At 36.1% G+C, this 16,513-nt stretch overlaps 1 protein-coding gene across 1 annotated transcript; it reads left to right on the forward strand.

Moving 5' to 3' along the window:
- Nucleotides 1-495: 495 nt before the first annotated feature.
- LOC149009447 (alpha/beta-Hydrolases superfamily protein) lies at nt 496-13,313 on the forward strand. The gene is made up of 12 exons (XM_089160544.1): nt 496-855; nt 992-1,068; nt 1,145-1,238; nt 5,545-5,638; nt 5,739-5,815; nt 6,115-6,242; nt 6,908-6,979; nt 9,360-9,430; nt 10,949-11,024; nt 11,662-11,805; nt 11,890-12,040; nt 12,979-13,313. The coding sequence occupies exons 1-11, from the start codon at nt 589-591 to the stop codon at nt 11,927-11,929; spliced, it is 1,140 nt and encodes a 379-aa protein (XP_089016670.1). The 5' UTR covers nt 496-588; the 3' UTR covers nt 11,930-12,040; nt 12,979-13,313.
- Nucleotides 13,314-16,513: the final 3,200 nt, after the last annotated feature.

The raw sequence follows: 16,513 nt of genomic DNA on the forward strand, positions 1-16,513 counted from the left end.
AAAGTTTCCAGTCAGTATTTTCTCATTTACGCTGGCAAAAACTGTTCCCTCTCCTCTGCCCTTCAAGGAATTGCAGGCCAGGTACATACCAAAGCAAATTTGCAAGGCTGGGTCGCCATTTCTGTGTTGGAAAGGAAATTGATCGTGAAACCCTGATTTGTAGCATGTCTTCAATAAAACAGCAAATTGAGGATTGGTGCAGGGGAATGAATGTGGGATGGTTTGAATTTTATCCGATTTCTGGAAAGTCAATAGGATTAAATTTAATTGAAGTTGCACGGGAGGGAAATCCGTTTCAGCCTTATTAGCTGAAAACTTAAAATTTTGGTATTTTTCAAAAGGAAATCCTCGCATGTTTGACAAACTACACAGAAGCCCCCATATATGCGCTGTATTTGCACACGAAGTTCTCGTAGTAATTACGAAGTAATTACGACAAAGGATGAGGGCATATGTGAAATAATGGAGGAGGGAAATTCTTGGTGTCGCCAATTTTTTTGGCACCATTAATCCTATCAGTTTTATCCGTTGGAGTCTATTAAACAACTAAGCGTCTCTCCGTTGCTGGCGAACTCTGTAACCTTCTTCATGGCGTGCTCTCTCTTTTCTCCATCTTTCAAGCTTCGGAGTTCAGTATTTGAAGGCGATGTCATGAGGAATCAGAAGAAGAAGAATTGGAGAAGAGATGTTGTCAGAGCTACTTCTACAGAGAAGAACGGCGATGACGGGAAGAAAGAAGACGATGGCTCCGCTTTTAATCCCTTCGGTTTCGTCACCGATAATCCGTCTAGCCGAGGAGCTATTCAGCTTCCTGAGGTCCCAGCTGAAGATGGAAATGTTGGTCAGATGCTTTATGTAAGAAAACTTACTGTTTAATTTAGACAAGTGTGAACTTGTTTTCAAAATCATCGTTAACTTCGTTCTCCAGATGTCTTGTTTTGATCTGAGTAACAAAATTTTGCTAGTTAACTCATATGGCTTTCGAATCCAGAGAATAGAAGATAAGGGGAAGGATTACGGCAAATACATCAGATCAGGGGAAATTTGTCTGGTTTGTGAGGGAAACAGGTAGATAATGCATTTATGTTACATTTTGCTTTCCTATTTACGATTTCTACACAACATGTTGATAATTCAAGCTTAGCTCTGCAGGATCATCTGAGAGCCGGCGTGGCACGATCGTTTTCATTCATGGGGCTCCTACACAATCTTATAGCTATCGAGTGGTTATGGCTCAGGTCCTGTAGTTGTTTCCATTCCAAATTTCACGTGGTCACTCAAGTTCATATAGCACCAATGTATTGAACCAAACAAAGAATTAAGAAATTTTTTTGCATAATGCAAGTTACTCAGTAGTTTTACTTGTCCATAAAACCTTTTCATCTATAATTGCAGAGAAATTTTAGTGTTTTCTCTGTCTTCCTTATAGACACTTTATTGTGTCTGATGGCACGTGTGATCTTTAGGCTCTGTTTCCTAGTTTCCATAATTCATAATTTGCAAGGCATCTGATGTACTCATCCCTAAAGATGCAGGGAGATGTGGCATGGGATCCTGCCTATGAATCTGAAAATGGAGAGATAGTGAGCTTCATAGATTCCATTCTCTCTAATCAACTCTGTTCAAGGTCATGCTTGATACAAATTAACTTATTCACATCTTTCCTCTCTCCTCCTTTAGTCATCTTTGGGTTGTCCTTGGCTCTTTAGTTTAATCTGAATCAACTCCATACTAGATCTTCCAAAGGCCTTTGTTGAACATGACCAAGCCACCTCTCGTACTTATCATGTATCCAAATCCAAGCTACTCCCTAGCCGATTCTGATATAATCTTTTATTATTTTGTCCTTCCTGGTTTTTCCACTCTCATCTTCACAGCTTCATCTCTGCTACATTGGGTTTATCTATATGATGTTTCTTAATTGCCAAACATTCTACACCATACATCTTAGTTAGTTGTAGGAACATCCTATGGAATTTTATGTTCCTACAAGTTCTAAAGGTATATGCCCAGTCACACAATTCCATGCACAACTCTCCACTTCCACTCCACTTCAACTTTTTTTTTGGATTAGTCACTCCACTTCAACTTGTGTGGAACTACGGTGCTTCTCCTCAATTCATTTGACGTCTTCTTTATGCTTATGATCTTTCAAACAAATTATTTAGGCAAGATAAACCTCATATTCCTATGCTCTTCCACACTTCTATTGGAATTTCATCTATGCTTATGCTTTGCCTATTATCATCCTCCTTAAAGCTTCTTTTACTTCAAACAACCTAATTCTTTGTGTATATCTATGACCTATGGTGTCTTGATGGATAGCATAGTCTTATCAAATTATGCTTATTCAATAATCTGTAGGAATAACTTCCCCATCTCTTCTTAATGTCCTTGTCTCTTTGATGCAGCTTGGCTGCCTAAAAACAGCCTCAGGTGTAGGGATTCCTACCTACATCAGCACTATTAGGTATTGTTTGTTTGCCAAATAAAAAGTGGGGTGGGAAAAAATATACTTTTCCATGAAATCCCAAAACATGGTTTGTTTGGTTCAATGGGGTGGGAAAGTTGTTTGTTTGGTTCAATGGGATGGGAAAGTGGTCAGACAAGCTTCCTTGAATTAAGGAAGCTTGTTTGTTGACGTGGCATGTCACTTTTCTCACCCCATCTTGTTTCAAAGTCCCATATATGTAGTGGAACTTTGTGGAAAAGTGAGGGATATAGTAAAAGTGGGACCTACATTTGTAACTTTTTCACAAAATCCTTTCCTGTTCTTCCACCCCACTTCATGTGGGTCTCACATGTTTATTTTTCCCATCCCTTTTTTATCTAGCAAACAAACAACGCCTTGGGGATCCTCCCTACATGATCCCTGCACCTAGATCAAAGATGTGGACTTAGGTTTTAGTTGTTTAAAATTTTAGTTAGCCTATTGGTTGTTTCATTTAATTCATTGTTTGTGCTCTGGAGTTAATGCTACATGTGAACGGTAATCCTAGTTTTGATTTGAGTCCTAGCCTCTATTTTAGTCCAGGTTTAATGTCAGACAATTTGGCTATAAATTCATATGTAATAGCTTAGTTGAGCCCATGAATTTGAGCATTGCTGCCCCTCTGAGTTAATGCTTCTATTTACTATCCCCCCTCAATCAAAATTTCTTCAAGCAGCCTAAAGCTGCCATATCCAAAATCTGGAAGTTCTTTGTTGCTGAATATTCTTTATAAATGATCAGGGTCTTATTATTATCAGTCAATTGATTTGTTGTTTTTCACTAAACTGTAACGTAAGTTGAATCATCTCCACCTCCCAATTCTTCTTCTCATCCTCCTTAAGTATTTTCCTATTTCATTCTCAAAAATTCTAATTTCATAAACTGCAATTGCTTTCCATTGGAATCCTTCCATATTTGATCACAGTCTCCCCTCATTAGCCCCCACACTCTATCCATCTGTTGAACCCCCAGAATTCACTTATTCACTGGAAGACCCAATTTTTAAACCTCATAAGTCAATCATAAAAAATAACTCCAATTCTAACTGATCACTCCCCATGCTTTCCTAATAAAACCATTTGAGTTTGGTTTCCTTCTGAGCAGCCAAAACACTAGAACTTCATCCTTACACTTATTCAAAAAACCGTGAGGCTAAAACTCCAAATTCAGCATTCAAACCTGATCCATGAAACCTTAAACCTTCACTGATAGACTCCCAATGCTGACTGGTCCTAACCCAATGGTCAAACCCTAGATGTAAACATAAGCGCCTTCAGATGGACCACAGACCTTAAATTTTTTCTTTTACTAAGTTAAATTAGATTCTGAATGTTGGCTCCTAGTGGGTTTCCTACCAATCTAGGACCACATCTCCCCTACCAGTACCTTACCATCTTCATTTTTAATACGTCTAATATGGTCAAGACCTCCGCTCTTCTTTTCCCTCATTTTAGCGATCTTAAAGGTAGCTTTCCCCCCACATTTGTGCTCAAATTCTCATAAAATAATCTCCATATTTTTTTCTCCCTTGCTTTCACCAGAATCATTTGGAAAATTTATACCTTTGTAGATCCTCAACATTTTAAGTCCTTTGCCATGTCTGAATTACTTATTTGACTTGATGGATGTTTGAACCTCATCATCCCACCACCAACTCACCAAGTCTCTCTAGAAGAAAGCTGTTTTCTTTTCAATTTACATAGGATATTTTTTAGCAACCTTCTTTATTCAAGCATCCATCTCATACCACATCATATTACTAACTTCCTCAAAGTCCCACTTTCTTGGTTTGACTATTAGTATATGATCTCAAAGTATCTCCTTTTAGGCTCAACCTTATCCTAGGGATATTAAGCTCTCCTTTCTTAGGTTATGCAGTGAGGCACACATCCATTTTGATTTGTCCATTAATATATGATTTCAAAGTATCTTGTTTTAAGCACAACCACCTTATCGATTAGCTCGCTGCATGGTCCTTGCGTTTAATAATCTATTGGACCCTCTAGTTTTGAAGAAATTGATTTGGCAACTACTTTTGAAGGCAATTAAACTCTCCTCTCTCTTTTCAAAAGATGTGTTTAGAATGAATTAATCAAAAGCCATAGTAGACTCTAAAATCAAGGATCTCTCTTTTTCCTTCTCTCCAGAACCATATCATCCGTGTACACTTATATAGTCTCTATGGTCACCCCTATCATAATCTTATCTCCTTGACGAAAACTTGCACTAACCCATCCATGTGCTCCAAAAATTGTAACTTACTTGAGTTGCACAAGTGTAAATTATACAACCTTTTTTCTCCAATGCAAGATTGATGGAAATATTCCTGTCTCCAAATCTGTTAATTTAAATCTTTATCTACTATTATGCTTACTCCACTTCTACTTCTTTTATTTCCTCTATGCCCATCTATACCAAGGTTCAAAGTCCAGCTCGTTAGCTTTTTTACCTTCCATCTAGTTTCTTTAATAGAGGCTATGTTAATTGTTCTTGTCCTCATACCATCTATAAACTCTAGACTTATAACTTGTAAAGATCCAATGTTCCAAGATGCTATTCCAGTTTTACACTTTTGAACCAGATTCTTTACTCTCACTTGTCCAGGGTGCAGTTCCCTTGCCTGCTTGTTGCTGCATCACTTAGGAAGATGCCCTAGTTATTCGTTGCACACCTTTGACTACACATCCGCTATAGTTCAGCACATCACTTATTCTGTCAGGGTACACCCTAGCTTAACATTTATAATACAAGGTTGTATAATCCATTTAAAAGGGTCTGGCGTGTTTCCTACTGACCTAAGACACCAGCCTCCTTTTTTTGTCCAGCATTGGGACTGGCAGCAAACATTGGGAGAGGTAAACTGAAGAAGTAGAATTACGTTAAGTTATTTAAAGTGAAAAAAGAATATCTAATCAAAAAAGAGAAAGGTTCTTATGTATAGGCATCATACATCCATAATACAAAAAATAGCCAAAAAACCCTTCCTTGTATATGCAATGACTGTAGCATCCTCTCACTGATATCGCTGGTTCTTAAAATTTTGTCCTGATTAGATGGCAGATGCTGGCTTCCATTGCTTTGCACCTGATTGGATAGGATTTGGTTTTAGTGACAAGCCCCAACCTGGTTATGATTTTAACTATACAGGTTTGTATATTCTTTAAACAGTAAGCCTTAATTTAAATTTTCTTAATAATATTTATTTATGACTGCCTATCTTCTGAGATTTCCATTACTTCTTTTACAGAAGAGGAGTTCCATTTGGAATTTGATAAATTACTTGATGTGCTGGATATTATCTCTCCAATTTTTTTAGTCGTTCAGGTTTGATCGCTTGTGGCTCTGATTTTCTTTTTCTTCTCATGATGTGTATTTTTGTGTCTATACACCTGGTGGACCAGAAAGCATTCACTCCCCTCCCATATCTTGCATCTATAGTTTTTACCCGGGTGGATCTCTTATGAACACCACCTTGTGTAAACATCTCAAATAAATTAATTTGCAATACTTAATTAAGGATTAAAGAAAAAAACCTGCCAGCGAAAAAATAGTAATTTCTATTGCATGTTATTATTGAACTACATCAGCATTAAATAATATACATTTATATATTATCCTTGTAGGGGTTTCTTGTAGGTTCATATGGATTGACCTGGGCCTTGAAAAACTCAAGCAGGGTTTCAAAGCTTGCAATTCTTAACAGTCCACTGTCTGACACATCTCCAGTTCCTGGATTGTTTCAACAGCTAAGGTTCAGTAATTTTCTCCTTCTAACTGAAATGGTTTGGAAGATGAAATTCTATGGTGGATCTCCCAGTTATCACTTATCTATGAACTACACATGAACCAATTTACTTCAATTCTTGATGGGTTCTTATAAACTAAGCATGGAATTCTTAACGTCTGAATTCACCTCTTTGATTCCTCGCAAGCCCAAGACACCTCCCTTGGGGAGGTAGACTACAGCTCAAATGGTCGGGGAAATCTGGAAGAATCTGAACCTTTCCAGAGAAAGGCACAGATATGGACTTCAAATGTTATCCATGAGGTTGCAGTGGATCAAATAGTTACACTGGTAGTCTGGGATACAATCTAAAGCTCCTTCATCTCCATGGAGTACCTTGTGCTAAAATTTTCATTCTAATTGATCTCATGGACCTGCCTCTCTTCATTTCATTGTTTTAGTACATCTTCCTTCTCATAAGGCAATAAATGGTCTGTATTCTGGTGCCAGTAAGTACATCAATTTCTCCATGGTATAGTCATAAGCTATTCAATAAGTTTAATATTCTTGACATATTGATGTATGGAGCTTAGGTCTATGGAGTGTGAGTTAAATGTTAACTGTTTTTCTCTATTTTCTGCTTGCATCCTACTTATTGGGTTGTTGGTTCTTATGGATTATTTGCTTTCCAGATTTCCACTTTTGGGTGAATTTACATGCCAGAATGCTATCATGGCTGAGCGCTTTATTGAAGCAGGCAGCGCGTATGTATCTGCAATATCTTCTCTTTTTCTTCATCATAGAATATTTACTTACTGATGCTTTAGAGATGGTTTGATGTTCCTCCCTTACTGATGGTGCTTTGATTAAGTTTGAGAAGTATTTTAAATTACCCTGTATGCTTTACCAAAAGAAATAATGCTAGAGAAGGAGTAATTCCAAATATTAAGATGTACTGGATCTTGAAGTATGACGCCCTTGCTTACAGGTTGATCACTATGTTCTATGAGTATATGAAGTTTGCTCATTTAGGTTACATCTGTTTTAAGTCGTAAATAGAGTACATAATATAGATGATTACAATATATAATCCGTCTCTTAGGAAGTGAAAAAGATTGAAGTTATGTTGCAAGGCCTACTATGTTATGTTCAAATACTTAAAACTTTTTGCTGAGGTAGTGTAGCAGACCTTTTAATTTAAGCAAATGGAGTTAATGGAAAAGGGTGGAGAACAGCTGAACATTTTCAAAAAAAATTGCTTAAGAAGATGATTGGTTTTGGTTAAGTGAAAGCTTAAACTAGATTCTCCTCATGCCCTATGTTGCAATCTAGCTGCTGCGGCTTTGAACATGCTAGTAAGCATCATACATTTTCTTTATCTGAGAATTAAACCTTTTACTTGACTGAGTAATTCTCGATTTGCAGCAATATTATGCATCAGAAATCATTGTAATTTTTACTTTACCTCTCTCACTCTCTTTAATTTCCCTATAATCATCATTTTTTTTTGTGCGGAGGGGGGGGGGTGAATATTGTCAAAGCTCCATCCCCTTATCCTTCTAAATCCATTGTTATATCTTTATCATGATCATGCATTGTAACTGTAACATATAAGGCAGTCAATGTTGATAACGTTGACAATGATATGGTTTTAGGTTTGGTTTATCCTAGATTTTCCAGATTGTTCATGAAAAAATATTTAAAGACGCCCTCGTCTCAGTTTTTCACCTTGAATGCCTTCATGAACTACCAATTGGACCATCTCCTCTGACTTGGCTCACGCTTTTTATTTGGTAAAGGTTACTATGGTATCATAACCATCTTCAATACCTTGTACTAGCATATGTTTTTGCTTACAACCAATTATGAGGAAGCCGCTAATGCTTTCTTGGATGTAGCACCAAAGAGGAATGCCCAACATTGCAGATTAGGTGAGCGCATGTCGTAGGCAATTGATCCTGAAGCCCTCAACCAAGTTTTGCAGTTTGGATGACCTTGTAATACCAATTGGGCCTTTCCACCTAATGGCTGAAGCTTTTGGTTTGGATGACTCAATATGGTATCACATCCATCTTCAAGTACCTTGCCAATATGTAAATTGTACTACCAATTGTGGCAAGACAACTGCTCTAATGTGTAGCACCAAAGGAAACAATATTTTTGAGGGGGGTGTCGGATTGGAATCTGACCTCAACCAAGTTGGGAGTTTGGATGACCTTGTATGCCAGTTGGGCCTTTCCACCTAATAGCTTAAGTTTTTGGTTGGATGACTCAATATTCACATATCAAGTACCTGCCCAAATGAAAATTGTCTTTGTGGCAACCCGACAACTTCCAACGCACTAATGGAGAGACTCCACCATTGCGCCAGGCCCGCCCTTGGAAGCAATTAAACAATTGAAATCAAAGGAAAATTCCCATACATGTTTGATCTATGATTGAACTGGGCTTTGAAGTTTAAGATTTAACCCATTGAGACCAAGCTCTATCTATCCAATGCTTGAAAAATCCTTTACCTTTTGGTCCTTGCATAGGCATTTTGTACCACATTTAAAACATTTAGTAAAACATCCAACAGCAGGAACATGATCAACTCACCACTCTCTCTTTAGCTTACAAAACCAGAAACAAAATGGTTGAGATTTTATGAGTTTTGTACTATGTTACATTTGGAAAAATCCACACACGCACTGATATGGAATAATGCAATCATGCTATCTTTGTAAATTTGAGGATCTTGCTATTTATTTAATGTCGTAGCAACTATGAACACAATAACAAAAAGTTAACATTCTGGGGTCATTAGTAAACAAATACTTCTTTCGACTCAAACTTGGTCCAGAATAATCTCAGTAGCACTTGATGTTATCATTGTATCAGCATTATATTCTTCTGCTGTCTCCTTTTAGATTGTTTACAAGCCCAAGATTAATTTATATCAGCTACTCAACAGTCATTGTTTTTAGGAACACAATTGAAAATAAGACTCAATGTGTGAATTTACAGGGTTCCATTTTATTTTAAAAGCTGAATGGATGCTTATGCACATATTATGTCACAGTTTATCATAGTTTCCAAACTACATTGTATCAAATATAGTTCGTTTGTTTTATTGTTTCTTACCCTAAACTACTATCTTGGCAGTTATAAATTGAAGGTGGAAAAGGCTGATGTATATCGCTTACCATATCTAGCAAGCAGTGGACCTGGATTTGGTCTGTATTCTGTTCTATTCCCTGAGATGATGCCCTTATAACTGGAACTTCATGATTTAACAACTAGATAAAAGAAAATGCGCTGAATTAACATCTATTAGCTTTTTTTTTCTTTCTTTCTCCCCCTTCTTCTTCTAACTGTTGACGTTTGATGAGATTGTGACACTGTTGACTTTTTTTTAAGTGCCAGCATAACCATACACCACACATTTGGTAGCGTGTGCAGATAATCTATCTAGACTAGGACGAAGGTTGTAACAGGTACAACCAAACTCGACAGTGGGAGACCAAGTATAGATAATTGATGAAAATCCACAGAAAAAGAAGATATACTGTTAATGACATATGGTTTATCAAATAGCTAGTAGTTAGAAGTTAGAACATAGAAAAACATCACTCTAGCAAGATTTTTGGAACATGCATATGAAACATAAGGGGATCACGCAAATGTCAGTTTTTAGCAACATCATTCTACGGAGGAGTGTTTGTAAAACTAGTTTGATGTATCATGCAGTGATCTGTTCCAAATTCAGATATTCCTTGTTATTCTAGAGATTATCAGAATAAAATACTTTAATTGACCCACCAAAGTCAAGTCTTTTCATGGTAAAACTGATTGAATTTAAACCCAAAAAGATTAAGATTGACCCTTAAACAAATATAACCATGGCATTCTTTCACTTCATTTATATCTTAACAGCTATTTAAGATCCTGTTTTATTACAAAACACCATTTTCTAGGCCCGTATGTAAGTTTGTAAGCTTTGGTATTTCTACAGAATTGCCATTACTTCTCATATTTGGGATGTTTAGTTGTTGGGTGAGCCTATGACCAATCCCAAGGCAGGTTTTCAAACCCAAGATTGCGTTGCAGTGTGATAGGACCCTGGAATTAGGCCATGAGAGGCCATGTGCTCCTGGGGGGGGGGGGGGAGGCGAGGGCTCGGGGGTTGTAAATAGGGAGAAGTCGAGAGTAGAGGAATCGAGCATTTTTTGTAGTATGAGTCAGGGCAGCCTCTGGCTGAGGACGCTGTGAGGTGTAGGGGGTGACTAGTGCCATTAAAGCCAGAATTTCTTGTGTAATTCCTCTGTTTTGTGTTGAATTCCATTGGTGAATTGAAGGTTCTTATCACAGTGCCTAGGGAAGATATACAATGGCATTATATCAATATGCAGAATTTTTCTGTACCATGGTAGCTCCTTAGTTCTACCAATTGTTGTTGAGTTGGAAGGGTCATTTTGTTATTAAATGGATGTTTGATATCTGGTACTCATGAAGGCTTTTATAAGGATCCAGGAATTTTCAGCAAGCAATTAGGAATATCTTCAGTTTCAATTTTTTTCCTTTCTTTCTTTGCTCCCTCCCTTTGTTTTGAAGTTTCTTGTACTGCACAGTTTGTATCAAGCAATGGAGTGATGGAAAGTATTAGAAGGCAATGTTTGATTCACTTTCATGGCATTTTACTTAGATAACTTTAATTTCCTTATCATTTTGTCTTCCTTTATTGTGTTTTTCAGCATTGCTTGAAGCTGCAAGAAAAGCTAACTTCAAAGATATATCAGGCCGAATATCATCTGGCTTTTCATCTGGAAGGTATGTTTCAAACTGTAACTAGAATCCCCATCTACTTTCTCCCCCCCCCCCCCCCCCCCCCCCAAAAAAAAAAAAAAAAAAAAAAAAAAGAGGCAAGACAAAATGACAATAATGTTTGCTCTGTTCACTTGGATGAAACAGAATTGGTCTTTGAGATTATTTCCATGCAAATTTGTATACTGTGGCAGCTATAGGTTATGGAAAGCAAAAAAAGGAAAGAAAAACACAAAACAAGAATGCAGTATGCTGATGTTATTCATGCAGTTACAGCAAATGTTTGTTCAACTTGAATGAAACAAAATTGGTCTTTGAAATTATTTCCATGCAAATTTGTATACTGTGGTAGTAGCTGTAGGTTTTGGTGAATTGACCAGTATGAACATTAATGAACAACATTTTTGTAGACTTGTGTGAGTTACATGTCTCTTGAGAATTCATTCATGCATGTACTTAAAAAGTTAATAATGATTACCAATCTTTCCTGCCATCTCTTCACCAATTTACATGTTTTAATTTTTGAAGATGTCAGGTTTTACATATTCTCCCTCCTTGAAGTCTATTAGGATTGTACATGCAGTTAACATCTATGAATTTCCTGCTTTTAAATTATTCTCCAAAACAAAATTCTGGGCTTCAGATGGGATAAACCAGTACTACTTGCCTGGGGATTATCAGACAAGTATTTGCCTCAATCAGAAGCAGATAAGTTTCAGAAGGGAAATCCAGATGTTGTCAAGGTCAAGTTAATAGAAGGTGCCGGCCACATGCCACAGGAGGACTGGTAACTAAATCTGTATTTCACTTCTCATTGAGAAGCATTGCACTTTCTTCTTTCTTGGTAGTCTTGACGTATATACATTCACAGGCCTGAGAAAGTTGTTGCTGCTTTAAGAGTATTTCTTTAGTGGGACGCATGAATGGCATTGGACATTGATGTCTTATGTCTAAGCTTGCAAGAACAGTTGAACCATACTGCAACCCATGGTGCTACAACAGGAAGTGCTTGTCCATATAAGGTAAACTCCATTTTGTAGTTTTATATTTTATATATCAATTGCCCTTCCATAATTGGATTTGTTCTAATTGCATCTTGGTTCAATGTCACATCTCCAGTTTACGCAAAGTTATTGCTGTTTCATCATTATTTTGCACACTTCTTGACATTAATCCTTTCCCCTATGATTAGTTGTGCGGTGGAACTGATGGAACAAGCACCTCGACTGTGCTGCTGAATGGTTAACTGGTCACATATAGGGAGTCACCTAGACCTATTTATGACCTAACCCTGTCACACACTTTGGATAGAACGGAAGATGGTCAAATTGGGTAGTAGGTTTGACTCTGAAGCTGTTGATTTGCTCACAACAGCGATTCAATGTCGCTCAGACAGTGCTTTCTGTCGCATCTGTCATGCCACAGACCACATTTGGAGGTGCCCTTCCACCTACTTGTCACGTGTCATGAAAATGGTCATTACCCTTTTTCTTTTTAAATCAAATGGTACTTGTCAAATTGTCATTGTCAAATGGACAAGAAAAACAATTGCAGTGTTTGTAAGATTAGAAGTATGTTTATTCTATAAAGAGAATGAATCTATAGGGTTGTGTGTTAACCTTTCAATGCCTGAGTCATTTTGCCACCCAATTAATCAGACTCGATGTCCTTTACTTCCCACAGCCATTACAACATATGGGCCCTTTACACTGGAAGTAGGGAATGTTAGTTAATCCATTCTGTGAAGACGAGGAGTGGTTTACAAGTTTTCCTGTTACAGATCTTAGTAACCTGATTTTTCAGCTGATAATTTTTAACTATTGCTTTCACTCAGAATGACTTTCCTGCAGCTTAAGGGTTGAATTTTCTCTTTATTGTTTCTTATGGATCCTGCACAGATCATTCAAGGTATGGTATGACTGAGGAATCTAACCTCCACATTGTTTCTTATTTGCTTTAGTTTTTGACATATTTGTTCGAGGACTTCTGCCTGGCACTTGCCGAAAGTCTCTGCCCAAACATAAAGCGTTGATGCATTGGTGCTTGTGTTAAATTCTGGTTTGGACACTGCAAATCTGAAAACGCTGCTGGATTTGGTATACTCTGTTAAGGATGAATGTAAAATACTGAACACACTCCCCACAATGCCTGTGGAACAGGGAAAGTTGAATCTTAAAGCGATCATATCCAACTATGTTAAAAACTATACACATTTCCTTTTTCACACGGTGGTTCCTACGCTGGTGGCTTAGGAAAAATAAGCAGAAATATAATAGTTCTTTCCACATGATGCAACCAGGTACTCTTGACAGGGAGATCTTTACCTTTTCCTTCCTGATGGGAAAAATAAATAAACAAAAGAAGGAAGATACAGTTTGGTAACATCAAGCTTTGGTAAAGCTCTTGTGTTTTTGGGTAAAAAGCTGTGAGTATACTCCAAGGACCTTCATCATACATTATTTGCTCGTCAGCCGATTGGATTTTATTACTGTATATTACTTACACAGAAGGGTAACATTTAGGACTCTTTACCTTGTGCAAGCTTGGGACTTGCGAGGTTCCTGAATCACCTTTTGTTAGTTTTTGAGAATTAAATTCAAGTTTTCTATCCCTATTGCATATACTATCGGGGAGAATTGAATTGTGGTTGTTTGCTAAGAGGTGATCAATTTTTTTGACAAAAAAAACATATTTTTTATCATGTACTTTAAAAAAATAATTAAACCAAAGTGTTCATATATTATCATATCCATCCAATTTTTGAAAGTACTGTTATATATATATATACACAGTCATGTACATAAACTATTTAAGAAATTATAATATTTTATTAATTGTAGAAATTTTAAGAGCATTCAGTCAAGCAATTTACATGGTTGTTCAGATATCATTTTTCTTTTACTATTTATGCTTTGTTTTATTTAATAATTTAATTCAAGGAAAAGACAAGTCCGAACGAGTTGCCTCAGTCCTGATCTTTCTATTTTATATGGCCTAAAATTCCTATTCCTATACTAGGTATAAAATTTTGGTTTTCGCCAATATATATATATAAGATTTTGGGAAAGTAACCTTTACTTCTAAAGAGTTAAAAAATTTCCCCTAGTTCCGAATTACTATTACGTGACAAATAATTTAATAATATTTTATATTATAATTGGTGAAAAGAAATTTCAAAATTTTGAAAGTTTAAGTAAATGGAATATATTTTCTTTTCTTCTCTTTCGAATAAAAAAAAGTTTCTATTTGAAATTATAAATTTTATCTTTGTTGAAAATCATGCTTTAGAATGACAAAATGGCAAAAATCGAAAGTTCACTTTACTCGTTTAATTTCATACAGATTTTTTTTATTAATAATTCATAATTACTAGTTTTCTTTTGATAATAATGTTATTATTTTATTATAAATTATTAGCATTTTTACCTCTATGAAGAAACATCTCATCGTATAGTGTCATGACTACAGAGATTCTTAACTTTTTCTATTAAGACTTTTATAAAAAAAAAAATCGTATTCTATCAAAAGTATAGAGAAATACTTATTCGCACTCCCTCATTGGTCATAAATGCAATGTGCATGCACCATGCAAATAATAAAAATCCATTAATAATATTATTTGATAGTTTGTTATTATTTTTTAACTAGTAATTTTATTTATGCAAAACAAGGAGCATCAAATCAAGGGTAAATCTATGATTTAATTTTATTTGCCAGTAGGATCTCCTTCAATTTTTGGGGTGGATCCAAAAAAATCAAGAAGGTTCCTCTAAAGAAGTCGGTCTCTTCGTGATCCAGTCAGCAATGTAGTTGAACTCCCGGTATACATGTTGGAATCTAATTCATTCATAGCTTCTCACTTATTCCTTTATTGCATGCACCACTCTTGTTTACTTTCCTTTGTATTCTTGCATTAGGCTTTAACAGATCAATAGCTTTGAGAGAATCTGATTCCACATATAAAGGCATAAATTCTTCTCGCGTGCAACATTAATTCCTTCATAGATGGCATGCAATTTAGCTTCTAAAATATTCATCTTCATTTTTCTTTTCACGAATCCTCCAAGGAAGTTGCCTTCTGTGTTGTAAATTACACTTCCTATCTGACTGTATTCTCATTTGCATAATGATGCATCCACATTTATTTTGAACTATCCTCCTCATGATTAATTCATCCACCAACACTTCTAGGGCATTTGGGTTTTATTGTTTTTTTTTTCATTCCCCACATCGATTTAACTTGGTTGAAAAGTTCTAAACAAAGCTCTGCATCGTTCCCTGGTTTGGTGAAGATTTCTTCGTGACTTTCTTTATTTATCCAGCACCAAATTTTATACACCACACAACTGAACTTTATTGCCCAATCTGGGTACCAACCTTGACTTTTCCGCATATATCGAGTGTTAGCCAGTCCTTTTGATTACTCCTAAAGAACCATGTTTGCATTGACTTTGGCAGTAGTCTATTCCAAATGCCAAGAGCAAATGAACAATCTCTAAAAATGTGAAGTATACTCTCTAATTGCATAAATAAAATCTGCATGATGCATGAGATTGAAGCTTCATTTTTCTTAATCTAACATTTGACAGAACCGTTGTGACTGAAAATCCACAAGAAATTACAAATTCTGTTTGGCATCTTGAGTTCACATAGTTTCTTTCTTCCAATTGTTTTCATTGAATATTGGATTCGATATAGACTCCTTCTTCGCCTCAAGAATCTGGTATGCTTTTCAGGTTGCTAAACCTCATTTATTTGTTACAAAAAAAAAAAGAAGAAACTATGATTTAACATAAAAGGGGCTACATAACATTCTTTCTATCCATTATTTATATTATTAAAAAAATCATTAAGAAAAATAAAAGGAATAGATGTTATTTCACACTCGAAAGAAAACTAGACGACGAAATGATTGAAAAAATTGATAAATAAAGGACTTTTATTATAAAGTTTTAAAAGTTGGGCAATCCCAGGGCAATCCTGAAAGAGCTTTGTCCCTATAAGTTGAATTGGCCTTTTCACTAAGAGGTGTTGCTAACTGAACCAATCTTTCTATATTCGTTATCATCACTTATCAAAAATTACAGGCCTAAATTTTTTTATCAAGTTAAATTACAACCCTAATATCTATTTTAAGGTAAAATTAAAACCCTAAATATCATTCCCCACAAATGATGCATTTTGTACAAAATCTCTATGAAAAAGTACCACTTGTTTTTTTGGGTACAAACATGAAAAGCTCAAGAAGATCATGGTTCAGTTAAAAAAGTCAGGAAAATCTAGCGACACCTACACGTTTACGTTACGCAGGGAAACATTCCCTCTCTAAACTTTGTTGATCAGGGCCCCAATGACAGCAAAGAAAATGGAATCCAAACAAGAGAGGAGGGAAATTTCCCAAATAGAAAATATTTTTGGAGAGTTTTTAGATTCTTCTGCATACCACCCAACCCAACTCTCCGATTTTTCACAAACCCCCCTGCTGGACCCTTTCA

Source organism: Hakea prostrata, chromosome 7, assembly GCF_041222555.1.
Source record: "Hakea prostrata isolate BN-2017 chromosome 7, UWA_Hpros_2, whole genome shotgun sequence".
Classification (NCBI taxonomy): domain Eukaryota; kingdom Viridiplantae; phylum Streptophyta; class Magnoliopsida; order Proteales; family Proteaceae; genus Hakea; species Hakea prostrata.

Excerpts from the sequence above, each read along its gene's own strand:
- LOC149009447 (XM_089160544.1), top strand. The coding sequence starts at position 589 with ATGGCGTGCTCTCTCTTTTCTCCATCTTTCAAGCTTCGGAGTTCAGTA. Across the intron at positions 856-991 it reads ATGTTGGTCAGATGCTTTAT|AGAATAGAAGATAAGGGGAA; the intron begins GTAAGAAAACTT and ends TTTCGAATCCAG. Across the intron at positions 5,816-6,114 it reads CAATTTTTTTAGTCGTTCAG|GGGTTTCTTGTAGGTTCATA; the intron begins GTTTGATCGCTT and ends TTATCCTTGTAG.